The 18,601-nt window shown below is 43.6% G+C and overlaps 1 protein-coding gene across 2 annotated transcripts in view; it reads left to right on the top strand.

Moving 5' to 3' along the window:
- The window catches only part of DEGS2 (delta 4-desaturase, sphingolipid 2), a 32,606-nt gene that overhangs the window by 3,023 nt on the left and 10,982 nt on the right, over window positions 1-18,601 (top strand). Inside the window, exon 1 of one of the 2 annotated variants that reach the window (XM_036385027.2) lies at window positions 11,131-11,212. The exons of the other annotated variant lie outside the window; for it this stretch is intronic. Within the exon in view, the coding sequence (XP_036240920.1) occupies window positions 11,131-11,212 (82 nt within the window). Of the gene's footprint in view, window positions 1-11,130; window positions 11,213-18,601 lie in introns of those variants that run through there. 2 annotated transcript variants of the gene reach the window in all.

Raw genomic sequence — 18,601 nt, 5'->3', positions numbered from 1 at the left:
CAAAGTAAATTAGTACCACCGAAAGTGAGGGTTTGAAAACAAGTCTCACAGGCATTCTGTACTCAGGGCAAGATTATCTCCTCTTCTTCACTCCTCCTTTTTTTCCAGCTGTTATATCACTTTTCCTTCCCCTTTTTCCCTCTGCACTACAAGTGCAGATTTGCCTCACAAGTATTTCCAAGGCTGCTGCAAGTATACATTCCATTTTAACCTTCACTTCTCAGTACACCATTGCTTTGTTTGCTCATATCCCAAGTTGCCACGATATAAAAACTGATAAAAAGTTCCTGCTAATAAATACTTTCTTCTTCTACCTCATCATCAAGTGTTCTCCAAGTTAGTCTAGTCCAAGTCTCAAGACACCAGTACTGAGCTTTGCCCTAATGATGAGATTAGGAAATACTTTCCTAGTAACTATTAGAAATAGCAACAAATTGACTTGCGGAGATCTGGAATTTCCTTCTCTCCAGTCATGCTCAGCACTCCCATGTTAACAAACTACAAGATGTAGTTTATCATGGCAAAATTCTCACAAACTGAAAGGCTGTTTTTAGATCCTGTAAAGAGATTTCCAGTACTCTACATATAAATTCTGCCTCTCTGTTTATAGCTGAAAGGACAAGTGTACCAGCGTGGGAAAAATGGTTCTGTAGCTTTTAAGAACAAGGTTTCAAAATTAGAATGAAGTCTCTCTAGTCCCTCCATAAAAGTTATATGTAATTAAAAAAAAATGGTGAGTCATTATGGTGTACTTTTCTATTTTTTTAGGAGAAATACATCACTCAGTTATACTTTAATATTTCTCTATGCAGGCTTAGAATATAATGTCACCTACATGTTAGACATGCACTCAATCCTGCTCTTGAATTCCCATCAGAGCTGACATTGGCATCAGAGCAAATGGGACTGGGCCTGAGTGGATTATTTTGGGTGAAGGGTTTTTTTTGGTGTTAGTGTAAATGAGCTTTGTCAAATACAAGAACAAAGTCACAAGTCTCTCTTGTTTATTGAGATAAAATTTTTGGTTCAGGTCAGCGATAATAGTTAAATAATCTTGCACAACCTTGTTTCATTTTTGTGGTTTCCTTTTTTTCTTACTGCAAGCAATTATATAATTTCAGAAAAGGCTCTTTCAAGTTTGCAAGTATCACAGCCACCTCATTTTTAATTGTGTTCTCTTTATCCTGAATGAGATGATCTGCTTAACTTACATTATTTTCCATTAACAGCTTGACTAAAAAATATAGCAACAAGGAAAAATAAAAAGACCTGAAAGCTGCTGAGTGAAAAGGTGTTTAAAAGAAAACTTTGTCCCCCATCCAAATAGCAGCAGAATTTATCCCCTTAATAATCTCTTATCTTCTTGCCCTATGCTCCCGATTTTGCTCCCCGTGCTCAGAATGCCAGTTTGTTTCCTAGACACATTTAAAAAGCAAGGCATAAAAAGGTTTAATTTTAAAAATGTAAACCATCCATTGGAAATAAAAATTATTTTTAAGCATCTCTAACAAGTGTTTAGGACTATATATTCTTATATTCTGTTATATTATTGTATTCTGTAAGCTCTCGATGCCTCAGATTTAGCTGTTTTATTGTGGGGGGGAGAGGGTGAGGGTGTTTTTCCCTGGTTTCTTCCCTGAAATCTGCTGCAGAAAATTGTATTCCACCATCAGTCTGCAGAAACCAGATTTCCACTTTTCACATGCACACACCCACTAGCATTGTTTTATCTCCATGTTCTTGCCACTGCAAAATTCCTGGTAGTAGTTTCAGGTGCCAAGCACACCTGACTGAAAGAACAAAATGTCATGGGTTTTCTCCTCACAAACCCAGCTTCTGCTGTCCTCACAGCCTTCCTTTCTTTTGGATTGAACTGACTCACATATCTGCTTTTCTTAGCACTGGAATGTGCAGGGAAAACCTCAGGATTCAAAGAGATGGCAACTTCAAAGCCAGCACAAACAGTGTAGTAGTTCTGTACAGAAATCATTTGGACAAGTTAGAAAGCTACAGGTTACTGAGAAGTCACCTCTTTTCTTTTTGCTGCAGTGTTGTAAAAAAAGTAGTGCCATCCACATTTACCTGAGCCAGTACCATGCACAGGAAAAGGAAGGCAGGAGAAGAAAGGAGAGGAAGGAAAAGAAGACAAGATTAATGCTCTCAAAGACATTTCCTACGCCTCTGAACTGCCTTCCTTCAGCTTTTAGCTTTTACATGTACTTGGCATGAAGTACTACAGAAGATTGTATCTGCTGGGTTCTCATTTTAGAGTGAAGAGGTACAACTGTGTAAGGAGTAGAAAGTTCTGCAGGCAGGTTACTGCCACCATGTGCACTGATGGCATACAAGGATAATTTGAAAAATCATGTTTTGTTTCAATTAACCCCGAAGAATACTGAGCTAAATGAGAGAAATTGACTTTCTCAGTTTCACAGGATCACAGAAGAGCAGAGCTGAGATTGCAAGGGATTTCTAGATAAATTCTAGTCCAAGCCCCAGCTCAAAAGTGGGGTCAAAAAGAGCAAATTGTTCTAAAGAGCAAAGAGTTTTGTTCAGCCAAGCTTTGAATATCTCCAGTAATGGTGACTCCACAGCCTCTCTGGCCAACTTGTTCCCATGTTTGACTGAAAGAAACTTTTCCCTTATGTTTAACGAAAACTTTGTGTATTGCCAATTTGTGCCTGTAGCCTAATGTCCTTTCACTGGGCACCACTAGAACATAGCTACGTTTTAATTCTAAATTTTATTTATAATTTTATTTTGCAATTCTTGGAATGCTTTAAGCATTTGTTAAATGCAGACTACCTGCAGAGAAATAAGCAGTGTTGCTCATAGCACAAGAAGATACAGGGTGCTTGAGGCATTGCAGCTCCCTGGTTTGGGAGAGCTCTAACAACCCATCTCTCAGATATGCTCAGTATAAGTTTTCTCCCTACACACATATATACACACACACACATATATATGTATGTATTATATACTGTATATATGATCAGCAGACAATGGTCAGTACTCAACATCATTAGCCACTCTATCAATGTTATGCTTTTAGTCTTGTGCAGTATTTTCTTGTGGTAAACTCGTTGTTTGCAGCTTCCAGAACCACAGTTGTCACTGCTATACTAGTCCAACTTTGTGCCTAGTATCTGATTGTGTGATATTTATATGAAGAGCTGTTTCTTGTTTCATACTACAGAACTAATTGTCCTAACCCTTATCTCAGCTGCACCTAGCCCAAACTAGGTAGCTCTTCTTTTGAAAATAATTACTTAGCAAGTACAGAAGTCTGCTGTATTTTAAGAAAAGAAAGGTCACACAAACCAAGTTAATCTTTCACAAAGTGCAAGTGAATTAACAAAATGATCAATACTTGTTTTCTAATATTGGAGTGATTTTTTGTGTTTCTTTTTTTACTCTTATTCCTACACTCTTCATTTTACACCAAAACTAAGGGAAGACATTTAAAGTGTGAAACTTGTGAAATAAGTGAGGTTTTCACAGCCAGCATCTTCAGCCTTCTCTCTTGCCTCTTGCAGGGTTAACACACTCTTTTCCTGATCTGTTTCACCCAGCCTTTCAAATTCACTGGTTTGGAAAATTCTGATATCCTATTTTTCTTTCTATTTCTCACACAAACTATTTGCCTAATGTTTAAGAAAAAATGAAAGGTTAGCCCTCCCACTGTAAGCCAACACCGATCACTAAACTGATAATACTTACATATCTAGTTAAATACGTGGCATGGATAGCTTTTAAGATATTTCTTGCTCTTGTGTAAAGACCAGATAGAAAGTCACTCACTGGAGGAAAAGAAAATCAGTAGTTGATAATAAAGGCTATTCTTGCTAACACTTGTTAATGACTTATCTAGGACTAATGAATAAGCTCTGCCAATTCAAGATAGCAAGTTTTCCTTGTTATCTTCATCTGGAATGGCCTATTACTCAATGAAAACAGGAGAAATCTTGAAGAGAAAAAAAACCAAAAAAACAAAACCTAACTCAGGAAGAAATTTAAAACCTGGAATTTACAATGCTATTAAAAGAATTCACTAAATAAAATGCTAATCAGCTGTGCCATCTTTCCAGAGTCCTTGCTCTAGCTCTTTGAATCTCTGCAGGAAATGTGGTTTTAACTTTACCTCTATACTCCTTCATAATTTAGCCTCCTTCATAATTGAGCTTCCTTATCTCCAGCTGATCTGATATAACTGCCAGCGTGCCTGGCCTTATGGCCCACTAGATTCTGCTACAAATGTCACTGTCCTCTCTCCTCAGACTGCTAATCAAACATGAGGGAAAGCCCTGATCCCAATTTGTGCATGGACTCCCACAATACACACGTAAAGCTTCATTATGAGCATAAGGTTCTGCTTGCTAACCATGACTAGAAACAAGCAGTGAACACTGTGTACACCTCTTTTCTCTGGTTTGCTTTCTGGTACTTTTAATAATTAGTGTTTTCTTTGCTGTATCACATCCTACTACAGATTCCCCTCTTAGTAGCAAACCAAGCAGCTAACAAAGCTACACCAATTAATTTACTGAGATTTATAGTGCTCTTCTACATTTGTCATCTGCTTGTGTTTTTGAGGCTGAGCACAGTGAGGAAGGATTTTCTCTCATCAGTCATCTTGCAGAGTGATGGAGAAAGGGTTTGGAATGCCACCTTTCCAAACTTATTTCGAAGTTATGGTCATTAATCACCCCAGTTTCATTAAGTAGGTTTTTGTTGTAAGGAAAAGATCATATAATTAAGTTTTTCTTGCCATATGAAAGGATACATGAATCAGTGGGACTAATCCTCACTCCAGAAACGTTTAGTCCTTTAATTATGAATGAAAAATACAAATAATTTTTATTAAGCTTTAAACCTGATGATAATAAATGAAATTTTTGTCCTACATTCCTGATTTCATGGCTGAGGGTATGAAACTACCCTTCTAAAAATCCTCAGTCTTCACGAAGAAGTCATATTACACCAACACAGGACATGGGTGGACATATGAATAGTCCTTATCTTGCAAATTGTAGACAACACAAAAAGCAGAAATTTCTGGGGAATGAATACCTATTAGTTGGGCCAGCATGGTAGGATTTCACACCTGCCAGCACAGGCAATGTATATGAATGCGTGTCCTACCTGCTCACACTGCTCCCTGGGGCCAGGGAGCAAATCTGCAGCTCCTGTTGATGCTGATTGTCCTGCAAATAGCTGGGCTTCCTATCTCTTCTCCTGCATATGCATCCCCGTGGGTTACAGACCTGGTGCTGCAAAGTGTCAGCTCTCGGCTTCTACTGAAGTCATCAGATCCCAGTAGCACTAAGGAAGATGTAGCCCTAGAGTTAATATTGCATTTTAAACGGAAAACAGATTGGAATTAACAAGGTTGAATAAAAATAAATAAATAAGGTATAAAATGCTACAAGGAAAGCCCAAGGACAGCTTTTTTTATTGTTTGTTTGTTTGTTTTTTGTTTGTTTTTTGGGTTTTTTTTGTTAAACCAACTTAGCTAGGTTTCCATGAGGAAATAGATATTGTGACTCAACTGACAGTTTGCTAAACTATGAGCAAAATCTTATACTCTTTAGGTATGGGCAAAGCTGATCAATGGTTTTTCTACTAGAAGGATTTGTAACTCATCAGAAAAAAGATTGTAATTTTACTTTGTGAATTCCTAGTCAAACCCTAGTCCATCTTGGAGGGTCTATATATGCTGCTACAATATAAATGCTAACTAAAAATATTTCTTAAAAATAAAAATAGACTGTATGACACAATCTTGGGAATTCAGTGCAGTTTGTTATCAAAGTTGTTCTCCAACTGTTCCCTGCAGAGGCAATTCTTCCTACACATCCACACTACATAACACACACAGCGAGACATTTTCAAGTGGCTTTTTTCTTCCTCTACTCAAAGTTTAGTCTCTGACTTCAAGAGGCTGAACAAGTACCCCCTCTTAACCCCGTGTCACGCCTATTGTCAGAAGTGAGCTCAGCAGCACTGAGATGAAAGGTTTTTAGTGCATCAGGTTGAAACCTGAGTATCGGGAAATACGTTTGGGAAAGCAGATCTGCGAGGGGGAGTTGCAGTCCAGCGAGCACTGCCAGAGCAGCGACTCCAGTAGGGTGAGCTTTCAGAGAAGAGTGGCATCGATGGCTGGAGGGGAAGAGGAGAAGTTTTCTTCAAGGACCCACATTCTCTCATAATTCTGACAACTTGTCCACAGTGAACCCCTTAGGTTCTCATATGTGGATAGGAGATTACAAACGTTGTTGTTGCTTTTTGTGTTTTAAATTTTTGCTGTAGAATAGAAGCCTGGTTCCCACCCTCCACTCAGGAGTTTGTGTCAGGTTGTAAAGCTTCCTGAAATGCCCGAGATTGCAGGGATGGTGGCATAAGCTATGCATGGGGGAAGTACTTACGGTGTGTAACAGCAAATACGTCTTGTGAGAGAAAGCAATTGCAAATCCTTTGGACAGCATAAACCACTCCGTGGAATAAGTTACTTCGTAGAAAGATTATGATTCTTTAGAAAAACAAAAAAATGTGTCACGAGAAAAAAATATTTAGCTAGGAGAGGAAATTGTTTCCATGTGAATTCTGCAGGAGCGATCTGTATACATTATGTACCGGATCACAGTACATAATGTATACAGGGGAGTTAGTTACAGCAGCTCCGCATTTGTTAACCTCCAGACGAAACATTTTTAACTTTCTTAAGGACGTATTTCTAAAGGAAGCGAGAACACTCGAGCGCTACCAAACCAAGTCCGTCGCTCTTGCTTAGTGAGCCCTTCCTCAGGCACCCTTCCCGTGACCTCCGTTACCTCGGAGGGGCGATGGGGCTTTGAGAAGAACGAAAGCGTGAACGAAGGAGGGGCGGGCGCGGAGCAGAGCAAGCTCGGAGCGGGGCGGGCGGGGAGCGGGACGAGCGCGGAGCGGAGCAGAGCAGGGCGGGCGCGGGGCAGGCGCGGAGCGGAGCGGAGCGGGACGGGCGCGGAGCGGAGCGGGACGGGCGCGGAGCGGAGCGGAGCAGGGCAGGGCGGGCGCGGTCCGTGCCCGCGCTGGCGACGCGCCGGCGGCAGGGGGCGCGCTGCGCTCGCGGCCGGGGCTCCGGGGGCACCGGGGCGATCCCGGCTCCGCTCCCCGCCACGGCCGGGCCGGGATCGCTGCGGGGCCCGTGCGGGCCGGCACTGCCGCAGCACGGGCAGCCGAGCCCTGGCTGCCGCGGAACTCTCCTTGGAACCCTTCGGCCCGCAGCCGCCCCCCGCCAGCTCCTCCTAAGGCTCCCGCCCCAGCTCCTCAGCACCTTGGTTTGGTCAGTTCAACTCACAGCTCTAGCACAGAGTTAACCTAGTGGAAAGAGAAGTCCAGGGTGACCCCCGGAAGGGTCAGCACAGGTGAGATGGGAAAACAAACGAGGTCTTATTGGCAAATTGTTTCTCTTGAGCTTACTTCATTGTGGGCGTGTGCTGGCATGGCTCATCTACAAACTATGCTGCCTATGAAAATTTGACTTTGTTCAATGAAGTACGTCACCTTGTAAATGTTGACAGTAGTTACATCAGGTCAGAGAGTGATACCCAATTCAAAACGACAGCAAAATCTTCAATTAAAAGGCAAATATTATATCTATGTTTTCTTCTGGTAATGAGAGAAAGTCCAATTTATGCAGACAGAGAAGAAAGTAGGTAATGCACTAACTGAAAACACAAGTCTGTCATGAGACATGGAGCTCTTACTTCAGAGGAGAAACCAATTTATTTAGAGATAAAATTCCCAGACAACTTTATTTTAGTTCCTGAACAAAAACCTTAACCAAGATTAGTTGTTGACAACCACAAGAAGAGGAGTTAAGACCTGCACACCAGGGCAGAATATATACCTCAAACTCCCAAGGCTGGCAGTAGTCACTAGGAGATGTATGCAGGTCTTCCTGCTGTATTTACTCTGTCACCTGTCATTTCCATGAGCAGAAGAAAGTTGTATAGCAGAAATACATTCATGTTGGGAAGCCAGCTGATGGAGAAGCACCTTTGGGTGAGGAAGGGTGAGTCTGCCTGGATGTGTGGAGCTGGGGACCAGTATGTCTTGCTTTAGAGCTGTATATCGTAGACCATGTCCACAGTGGAGCAAAGGATTTTTTGTCTTTTTTACCCTGGGATGCGGGAAATTAATGTGATGTGTGCTTAAAACTATGAAAATTAGATATTTTGATGGTACCTTGCATAGAGTCACCAATTGTGCTCTTCCTCCTGAGTGTGTTAGGCATTTCCCTCATCTAGGCTTCCCAATACTTCCCAGAAATCCTGAACAAGTATGGGAAATTAAATGAGAAAGGGGAGGATACAGCTGAGAGAACCCAACCTGTGAAGCACATTTGAACTGTGTAAAGTGTAGTGACTTTGTGAATCTGCAGAGTTCACAGTCATTACACTATTCATTAAAAGGGTGCCATTATTCCTAGGTGCCATTAACACCCCTCCCTCCCTTTTCCATTGTGAATGATTTTACTAGGATGCTGTAAAATTAAGGATGCCAAGTGGTCAGAACTGGGTGATACTTTTGCTAATTCTAGAAGACGATCTAAAGCTGGTGTTTCTTGTTTGTCTGGCGTCCACAATTACTCTTGAATTAGTACTATTTGTTTGGCTTTTTATAGAAATAGAAAGCATGAAATTGTGTTCTCAAAACCAGATGCCAACTCACTGGAGACAGAAAAGTTTTCTGTTCTTCTTATGTGGTCAGGTTGAGTCCATAGTAATGAGCTACATGAAGGAGATGCTGTTTGCCTACAAAGGAGATATTAAGTTTCCATGTGTAACTTACCATAATGCAATAGCACTATCCTATTGGACAAGCCTTGGGGTGAAGTCATATTTGTTTTCTTTGTAACTGCATGGACTGCCCCACTAATTTCATTTTAGTCACCTTCAGCACCCATGATCAGGAAGTGACAGAAGGGTGTCATCACATTTAGTGTCTTTGGTTCTCCACGGGTACTGCCAACACACCAAAACATTTGAGCCAATTAAAGGTTTAGGCTGAGATACCCATGCATCTGCTCTCTGAACAATCCATTTATTCTGGAAACACGTAATAACCTTAACTTGGATTAACAGTCCCTTATCTGGGTTGGACCCTGCAACTTCATGGGCAAGCACCAAACTTGTGCTGGAACAATAGTGAAGAAACCATTGTATTTACACAGAGCTGAACTGTAACAGCAAAATGGCCAAACTCCTGCTCCTGCTGCAGGTAAAACTGTTTCCCTTACACCATATTCCTTCCACTCAACCTGCTTTGCACCTTTCATCATTCAAGGGTTTACATTTTAAGCTAGAAGAGAGCATCCAAAGGAGGGCAACAAAGACAGTGCAGAGCCTTGAGGGGAAGCTGTATGAGGAGCTGCTGAGATCACTTGGTCTGTTCAGCCTGGAGGAGCCTGAGGGGAGACCTCACTGCAGTTACAACTTCCTCTTGAGGGGAAGAGAAGGAGCAGGCACTGATCTCTTCTCTGTGGTGACCAGTGACAGGACCTGAGGGAATGACCTGAAGTTGTGTCACGGGAGGTTTAGGTTGGATATTCGAAAAAGGTTCTTCTCCCAGAGTGTGGTTGGGCTGGAACAGCTCCCCAGGGCAGTGGTCAAAGCACCAAGGCTGACCATTTGAACTTGAACAGAGCTCAAGTGTTTGGACAATCCTCTTAAGCACATTGTGAGACTCTTGTGGATGGTCCTGTGCAGGGCCAGGAGCTGGACTCAATGGTCCTTGTGCATCCCTTCCAACTCAGCTTCTCTGATTCCACAATTTAGACAGGGAAAAAAGCCCCAACTCTCAAAAAAACCTCCTCAAGCTTCCTAGCAGTCAAGTCGGGGTTTTGGGCTTGTGGGTTGTTTCATTGTTGGTGTTTTTTAGCCCTTGGTGTCACTGTTCTACCAAGACATCTTAAATAGTTCCACTGGTCTAATAGAAGAGGTGATAGTGTGGCCAGTGTTTGTAGACAAAAATTCTTCCTGAAAATATTTACACCTCATATTTTCAAGGCTGCTTTTTTGTCTCTTTTAACTTCCATCTGTAATGGCATATTTAAGGGTAGGGATGGAATGGGGGGTTCTAGAGACTTTCATATCAAAACAGAATGAAACTAAAATCGGAGCTGATCCACATGTGATGTTGTTGTTGGAAGGACTAATGATAGGGATAGGTATAATGAGTGAAGATGGACAGGAGGTCAGGTATGGACTTGCAAAAGAACATAGTAGAAACAAGGGCAGCACTTTAATTTTGGGTTTTGTGTGTAGAAACATCACTGTGTAACATGTAACTCTGTGAATCAGAGAGGCTAGAGAGGTACATAAGGTCACCTTAGTTTTAAGGTTAGCAAGTCCTTTGCCTGGCTTTGTTACCAAGGCAGCAGTGTGATTTCCTGCTGCTCCAGCAGGGACAGTACCTGGGAAATGGGCCACAGACTACCAGGAGTAAAGTGTTATGCAGCCAAGGGCTGGATTCTGCCCGGACAGCTCACGGAGATTGTCAGAGCGCCAAGGAAATGTATGTCAGTCTTTGGTCGCCTTTGCACTGTTCTAGGTCTTCCATCCCTGGGAGGAGCTCACTCAGCTGGGTTTTGCCCTAATCCACGGGTGTGCTTAGGGCTCTCTCTCTGGATTTATGGCGTTTGGACTACCTTTGCTTTCCAAAAGCTGTGTCTGGAAGTGCCCGGGGACCTGCAGCGCTGGAGTTCCCCTTGTGCTCTGGATCCGCCCGAAGCAGCGATGGATGCAGTGGCTGTGCCGGGGATCCCCCTGCCCTGCCAGCACGCCCACCGCACACACCTCTCCTGGCTGCCTTCGAGTCCCTCCCTGCAGCGCGGCGAGCCTCGGCCGCCCGTCCCCTGTCCCGAGCCAGCCCCGAGGCCCCCTCTTCCCTCCGGGCTGCCCCCGACATCCCGGAGGGGCTCTGCAGCTCTCCCGGCTGCTGCCACCGAGCGAAGCCGCGGAGCTGTCCGGTGCCGCCTGCGGTGCCGCGGGGCGGGGGCGGGCGGAGGAGCCGCCCCTCCGCGGGCGCGGAGCTATAAGGGCAGCGCGGAGCTGTAAGGGCAGCGCGGAGCGGGGCGCAGCAGGCGCCATGGGGAACCGGGTCACCCGCGGGGACTTCGAGTGGGTCTACACGGAGCAGCCCCACACGCAGCGCAGGAAGGAGATCCTGGGTACGACGGGGAGCCCGGGAGCGGCCGCGGCGGCTCGGGCAGCCGGGCTGGGCTGCGCTGCTGGACGGGAGGGGACGGGCGGAGCGGGGCGGGGGGTCCGCGCCGGGGGCGCCGGTGCCGGTGCGGCTCGGGCTGGTGTCCAGGCTGCGGAGGGCGAGTGCCGCAGCCCGGTGGGATGTTGGGTGCGCTCCCCGAGGAGCGCAGCGCTCCCAGCTCTCTGCCAAGGGAGGCAGCGGCGGGGATGCCGCGGCCGAATCGAGCCCGGCTGTGCCGAGCCGGGTCAGGGGTGGCAGCGGCGGATGGGGCGGCACGGGCTGTGCCCAGCGCCCGCCTGCCCGCACCGCGCCCCGGCAGCGGCCGCTGCCCTCGGGGGTGCCGGCGGCTCGTCCGGGTGTGCCCGGGGCGCGGGCTGGGAGCCCTCCTGCGGGCACGCGTTCCCTGCCGGTGCCTGGGTACAGCATGGAAGTAAACGGGCATACGGGTCCGATCTGCTGGATAATAATAGCAAATCCCCACCGCTTGTCGGGGACAAGGTACACTCCTGTATTTTCGTGCTGTACACGCAGCGCTCACCTGCGCACGGGAGTGTGGTGGGTAGGGAGGCTTATTTTTTATGGGGGGGGGGGGAGTTGGGCTATTCCGAAGGTCGCTTTCGAGAATAACTGATAATTCAGAATTGTCACAGAGCACTGTTCCGTATGTCCTAAAAATACATTTTCAACTTTTTATTAATAAAAAAGATTTTGATTTTTTCCCCCTCTTTTCATTTGGGTGGGTTGGTCGTTTTGTTTTCTTCCCTCTTATGAGTAGGATGAAGTTTTGAAAGAACTTTTATAAAAAGGCAGTGGAACTTCTGACTGAGTTGCTGCACAGGGTATATAGTAATTAGGTGCAGTTCTTTAACTCCCCCACAATCTTACAGATTAATCCAGGATAATCTAAATTACAAAAACATTTCCGGTATAGTTGCAATGGTGGAATATCCACGTCCACGTTTGAATTACATCCAAGAATAATTATTTTACTATGTAATCATGATAGTCAAATTACATCAGTATAGCAAATGATGCTTCTTGCTGTTGTGCTCCTCATCCCTTCAGTCAAGGGGACTGCATTTTGGTGAGCTAAGGGTGGGAGGGTGTATGGTGGGTCTCGGCCCTTGCTGCTTGCTTGTGTTTTTGGTTGTGCTATAGAATGGGGAGTGCAAACCATGATGAAGCTGTAGGGAGGTACTTGGACTCCTTGTTGCAGCAGACTCTTTTTAGGACTCTTCAGCAGCACACTTGCAGAGGTTTTGCCCACCCCCTCTTTGAGTTAAGAACAAGCAGTTGGAATCAAGGTCCATCTCCTTCTTAACAGCCTCCCCTGTCTCAGCTGTGGGAGTGGAAGGAGGGGCAGAGAGAAATACAACATGGAAAGAGAGGCATGAATGATCTGTGTCTGATAAGGCAGAAAGGACTATAAAGCTAGTGTCACAAATACCAAAATGCTACCAAAAGTTACTGAAACTATCATAATATACCACACAATATTTCTGTAATGATCCTCACTCTATTATTCAAAACCTAAGGTCACCTAGTATTCAGAGTATATAGTTACCAAAGTGTTTAGTGTCTGCTAAGCTGGAGTACACAATAAGAATCTTAAATACATATGAACAAATATCTATAAAAATCCATGTATTTTACATTTTTGTGTACAACAATACCTTGGGGACAGCATTCCATGCTGGTAAAGGAACTATTTCCTTCCCAATAGGTTAATGATTTAGTTGCTAAGCACTGAAACTTGATTGTTCTCTGGGCTGCAGCTTTTAAAAATGTTGGTCTCTCTCAGGCATGGCTACTTGGATTTAAATACAAATGGAAATTATTTGTTAGGAAAAAAAAAAATGGGCAAACTAACAAACACATAAGGCAGTTTCTTTCTACGTAAGTGCTGTTTCCTGGGCTGTTGTCCCAATATGTTCCTATAGAGCATCTGACAGGTAAAAAAAGTTCATCACAAATTTGTTTGTCGTGGCTTAAGAGGAAGCCCAGGTGTCTGTAAGGCTTTTGTAGTCAGTGACTGTGTCTGAATGAGAGCTCCCCGAGTCCAGTCTCCCGACCATGGGCAGGGACATCCTTTGCTAGCTCTGGTTGTTCAGAGCCCCATCCAACCTGTCCTTGAACACTTCCAGGGATGGGCCATCACAGCTTTTCTGGGCAGCCAGTTCCAGTTGAGCCACAGAGCTGTGAGCAGTGTTTGTCAGCTGGGCTGGCTGGAAATTGGATTTGTGGCAGGACACTGCTGCACTACATGAGGGTTGTCATTCCTAAAGGCTGTAATTATACCAGCAAATAGACCAACATTTTGCACAAGGGAGAGGAGATATTGTCTCTCTTATCTCTTTGTAGTCTCTAGGTATTAAAATGTGGCTTGTGCTTAGTACTGTCTGTGTGCAACTGCTTCTGACTTAGAGTGGAGTTCTCTTGCCAAGCTGGCACTTGGACCCTGATCACGTTGTACATGTTCCTGAACACGTTATTCACGCTTTGCAGTTTATGAAATGGAATGGTTTCATTGCTATTCTCTCCCTGTCTTGTTTATGAAAAGCCTGTTACTGCCTTGTGTCAGGACTGGGATTTGTGTAATGCTGCAGTAAGCTCTGTTAGGGAAAGATCTGGTTAAAAACTTCCTGATGGAAAAGTTTGTTCATCTAGATCTGCTTAGCCTTTCTGTATAGGTACAAAAATGCAATTAGGGGGAGATATAACCAAGAGAGGGCATCTACTAGAAATAGGATTTCTACTTTTTGTCAGTAGGGATTTCTTGGACTGAAAGACTTGGAGAAACTATGCTCTTGCTCAGTAGGAAGTGTTGATGGCTTTTCACTCTTGACAGATGAAAAAAATCATTGCTTAAATGCAGGTAACACCATAATCATACAGTAATGTCTGGTCATTTCACCTGCAAACAATTTCCCAAATGCAAGAAAGGAGCAATATGTTGTGACATGGGAAAAGTGAGATCATATTTGTGCCGTGGGCTGTATCTAACATTATAAAATTACTGTAAATTAGACAGAAAATGTCTTGCCTCACAGGATCCTTAGGGAAGCACTTGTTTGCTGCTGAGGAGGAGAGCTGTATCAATGTTGCTCAGGATAGACCAGGAACATCTGAATATGATCTAACATACAAGAATGCTTAATAGTTATGTAATTAGTTTTTTGGCAAGTTATTTTGGAGTGGAGATGGTGCAAGTGTTTTATATGTACTTTATCCTGTAGGAAGGCTGAGATGTTAGTTCATGGGGATCGGTAGAACAAAATTAAAAAGCCAGATCCATTTTATTTTAGCATTTAGCTGATATGAGTATAGTTTCCAGCTCTGGTCTCTTATTTAGAGATTAATCTGCTATTTCTTCCAGCTGTCTCTTTTTAAATCTCACTTTTATGAAAATTATGATAAGTTATACCTACTGAAACATGCAATATATTATGTCCCTAGCTTAAATCAAAGCTCTGAAGTATGTGTACTTCTGGTGAAGAAACAATGTTTGTCCTTTATGCTGCAGTGTGTGGGCACAGTGCTGCCCCTGACTGTGAACAGCCTCTGATGAGCACCCAGGAGAGCTGCTGTCCCAGTGCTCAGGCCACTCCCCTGTGGGCATCACCTTGGAAATAAATCACATGGGCAGAAAGTCACTGATTTCGGCATTTCTGGTCTTCCATGGGAATTGTATTAAGCACAACCCAAGGCTTCAGCTTAGTCCATATTGCAGATTTTTGTTTCAGAAGGAGCTAGAAGCTCTCTTTCTAGCATTCCTATGTCCTTTTACTCTGCACTAGCTAATAAACAAATGTAAGCAAACAGGTTACAGCTGCTGACATAGTGATGTCTGACATCATCCACCTCTGTTGACACCAGCAGAGTGGCACCACTGCTTTCTCTCCACTTTTCCACTACTTTCCCTCTGGTGGCCACTTCTGGGTGGCCCACTGCCCTTGGACCAGCTTGCACTAAGATATTTAGAAGCTTGTGGGTGACAAATACAAGACACTTCTTGTCCTTTCACAGTGGACATATAAAACTTCAGTGTAACTAGCTGGGCCAAAAATGTTTCTTATTATTTTGTGTACTGGAGAGGCTTTTTCACAGGAGACTCTGAAAAACCAGAAGGTGTAGTCATCTATATTGTCCTCTGTGGATCATACCTGTGTCCTGACTAATGCATTGTTTGAATTAATAATGGAATTAATAATAGGATCATATAATATATTGAGCACCAGGTACATCATCAACTAGATCAGGTTGTTCAGAGCCCCAGCCAACCTGTCCTTGAACGTTTCCAGGGATGAGGCATCTGCAACCTCTCTGGGCAACCTGTGATAGTGTTTCACCACCCTCTTTGTAAAAAATCTTTTCCTTATGTATAGATCAAATGTCTCCTCTTTTAGCTTGCAACTGCTACCCCTTGACCTATCACAACAAACCCTACTAAACAGTCAGTCCCCATCATTCCTATAAACCCCTATTAATGTTGAAAGGCAATAAAGTGTTGCTAGAGCCTTTTCCTCTCCAGGCTGAACAGCCTCCATTCTCAACTCTCTCAGCCTTTCCTTACTGGAGAGGTGCTCCAGCACTCTGACAATGTTCAGCCCTCCTCTGGACTTGCTCCAAGTTGTCCATGTCATTCACTGGGGCCTTGGGTGTGCTGTGCTTTTATAAGCAGGTTTTTGAGCTGAGCTGCCACAAGGCAAAACACTATAATGTTAGTAAACTCTCTTCCTTTGTTTAGTGTATTTTTTTGGTACAAATACCAGCTAAAGCTACTACCAGTAGTAAAACTTACATCCTGTGCTTGGTGTGTCTTTTGTCTGTTTTGGCAGGGACTCATAATCAATAGAATGCAGTCCAGGACAGCAGTATAACAGATTTTTTTTTTTCCTACTTCCCTTTAATAAACCTTCTAAGTGACTTATGCTGAGGAGCATGTCCACTTTGACTGTATCAGTATGCTGCAAGGAAAAAGAAGGGAAATTAAGAAATGAAATTTCTTCTCTTTTTACTCTAGTTTCTCATGGATGTGGGCAAGGCTGCTGCTCCTTTAAACGTCCATCACCACTGTCTCTGTGGGCAGCTCCTGCTCTTGTTCACTTTCAAATCCCATGTGTACCAAAATATGCAAGTGTGAAGTATGTGGTGCCACATCAATGAGAAATTGTGTCTGGTGCCATCATTGGGTTATCTCAGGGACAGGATCAGTGGGACAGAGGATGAGTGAATGTTCAGAACAAGGTATTTGCTGTCTCCTGAGGAGGAGGAACAGCAAGACCTGGTAGCCAATGGCCTGTCCACAAACAATTGCTCCAGCCCTAACTGAGGATCACTGTAGGGCCATGGTGAGTGCTTTGGATATCCAGAGAGAAGTATCAATGGAACAAAATACCTAGTCAGATTAATTTGTCAGTTTAGGCACTTGGTGAGTGAGACCTGCCTCTCAAAGGATGCATAGAACAGTCTGGAGTCACCTCTGTGAAAAGTTAATTCAGTAAATGGGTTGTTTCAGACTTGTGAACCCTTCTGAAAATATACTTGCAGTATTTGTTCTCTCTTGACTTGTAAGAGTGGAGAATGCTGTCTCATCATCGTGGAGCAGAGAGACCTTGTGCACTGCTGTACATCTACACCAGTGTTCCCACCCTCTCAGCAGTGCAGTGGCTCAGTCTGGACAAGAACTCAGACTAGAAGCATCACACATGGATAACCTGTCTGCTGGCCTGAGCTAACAGACTTCCTCAGTGAGCTGGAGGCTGGAAGATGTGCTGTGCAGACACCAGAGCAGCTGGGTCTCTCCTGTTCTCATTGGACTATAAAGGGCAAAACTTGATCCCATGCAGTCACAGAACTGTAGGTGTGGTGTCCTGTCCTGTGTTGTGTGTCCATGCCTTCATCCACCCCCCTGCCCAAGCCATGGTTTCTCTGTGAGGAGAAACCTGAATTTTTCCATGCCATGGTTTCATGCCTTTATCAGTATTAATGATAAACAGCCACACTATTGTGGTTTGACTAGTATGCAAAAATTTACTGGTGGAGTTAATCATGTGTTGAATTTAATATTAAACCCTGGCAAGTTACTTAATAGCTGTCACCTGTGATAAGTGCAACCTGCCTGCATTGCTGCTTGCACACACCTGCTCTGGAACCTTTTAAATGGAATCTGCACTCCTTGTTGGCTGCCACAGAGAGAAATAGGTCAAAAATTTCCATTATTTTCAAATGACTTCAGAAATATTTTCAGATGCTTCAGAATGAAGTATCTCTAAGCAATTTTCCCATTCCATTAAAATTTCTTTTTTGGTTTTTTTTGGGGGGGTCAGTATGGCCTCAATTTGACCAGGCTAAGGAGCAGATTTGGTTGTTTTACATGTGATTTCTTCTGGTGACTGCAGTAACTTACCTCTATCAGCCACATCATCTGACAACATTTGAGGTGGCTTGACTTATTTAAGCCTTTTCTTGCTTTTGGACAGATGCCCCTAAGAATGAGACAAAGCTACATAAAACTGCATGCCTGGAACAGTCTTTCTAACCAGGCTGTTATATTCTTGTATTTTAGAGTAAACTTTGCATAAGCAGCACTGTGTGTAAAACTAAAGTACCTATTCAGGTACTAGAGAACAACTTTTGTCATGTTAACTTAATTGGTGTGAAAAATATAATTTCAGGAATGGTGAAAACAGCAACAAAAAAAAAAAAAAAACAAAACAGCAAGACAAAAAAAACCCAAAACTCCGGAGCTTCTGGAGATTTTTGTCAAAATATTTGTCTGATTTTAGAAAGACATGAACTTTCACTACAGCTTTCCCAGCACTTAGAAAATCTCTGTCTTGCCTGAATATTCCTCATGGTGACCTTGGCCTCCTTATCCTCAGAAGATTTGAGTATATTTCCTTTGTCCTCATCTTCCACAGCACTTTTCTAATCTTTGTAATCTCTAATTACTGTTAAGATGAGCTGAAGTTGGCCGAGAGGCTCAAGGATTGTTGGAATGGTTGCAGAGCATGACCACATTAACTTGCTTCTTTAAGCAGCACTTCATCTTTTTGACTTTCTGTAAACTTCTCAGGGTTCACTTCTACAAAAACCTTCTCTGCATCCAGCACTCAATATCTGCCACTGTTTCAAGGTCACATAAATTACATGTATTGTCTCCAGCCTTTGTTTATAGTAGACACAGCTGCATAGATGCAGATCATTGTAATCTTGATTTTATTGTATTGGTATTATACTGGGACAGTCTTGTGATGTTTACTTTTCTATTCACAAAAAGGGCCCATGAAACTCACAGGGACACTGTGCAACCTCAGGGTTCAGAATGAGTGACTTCTCTATGCACTTATCT

Source organism: Molothrus ater, chromosome 6 (assembly GCF_012460135.2).
Source record: "Molothrus ater isolate BHLD 08-10-18 breed brown headed cowbird chromosome 6, BPBGC_Mater_1.1, whole genome shotgun sequence".
In the NCBI taxonomy this organism is placed as follows: Eukaryota; Metazoa; Chordata; class Aves; order Passeriformes; family Icteridae; genus Molothrus; species Molothrus ater.
Note: the sequence above shows the minus strand (reverse complement) of the source record. Positions and strands in the feature narration are given on the sequence as shown.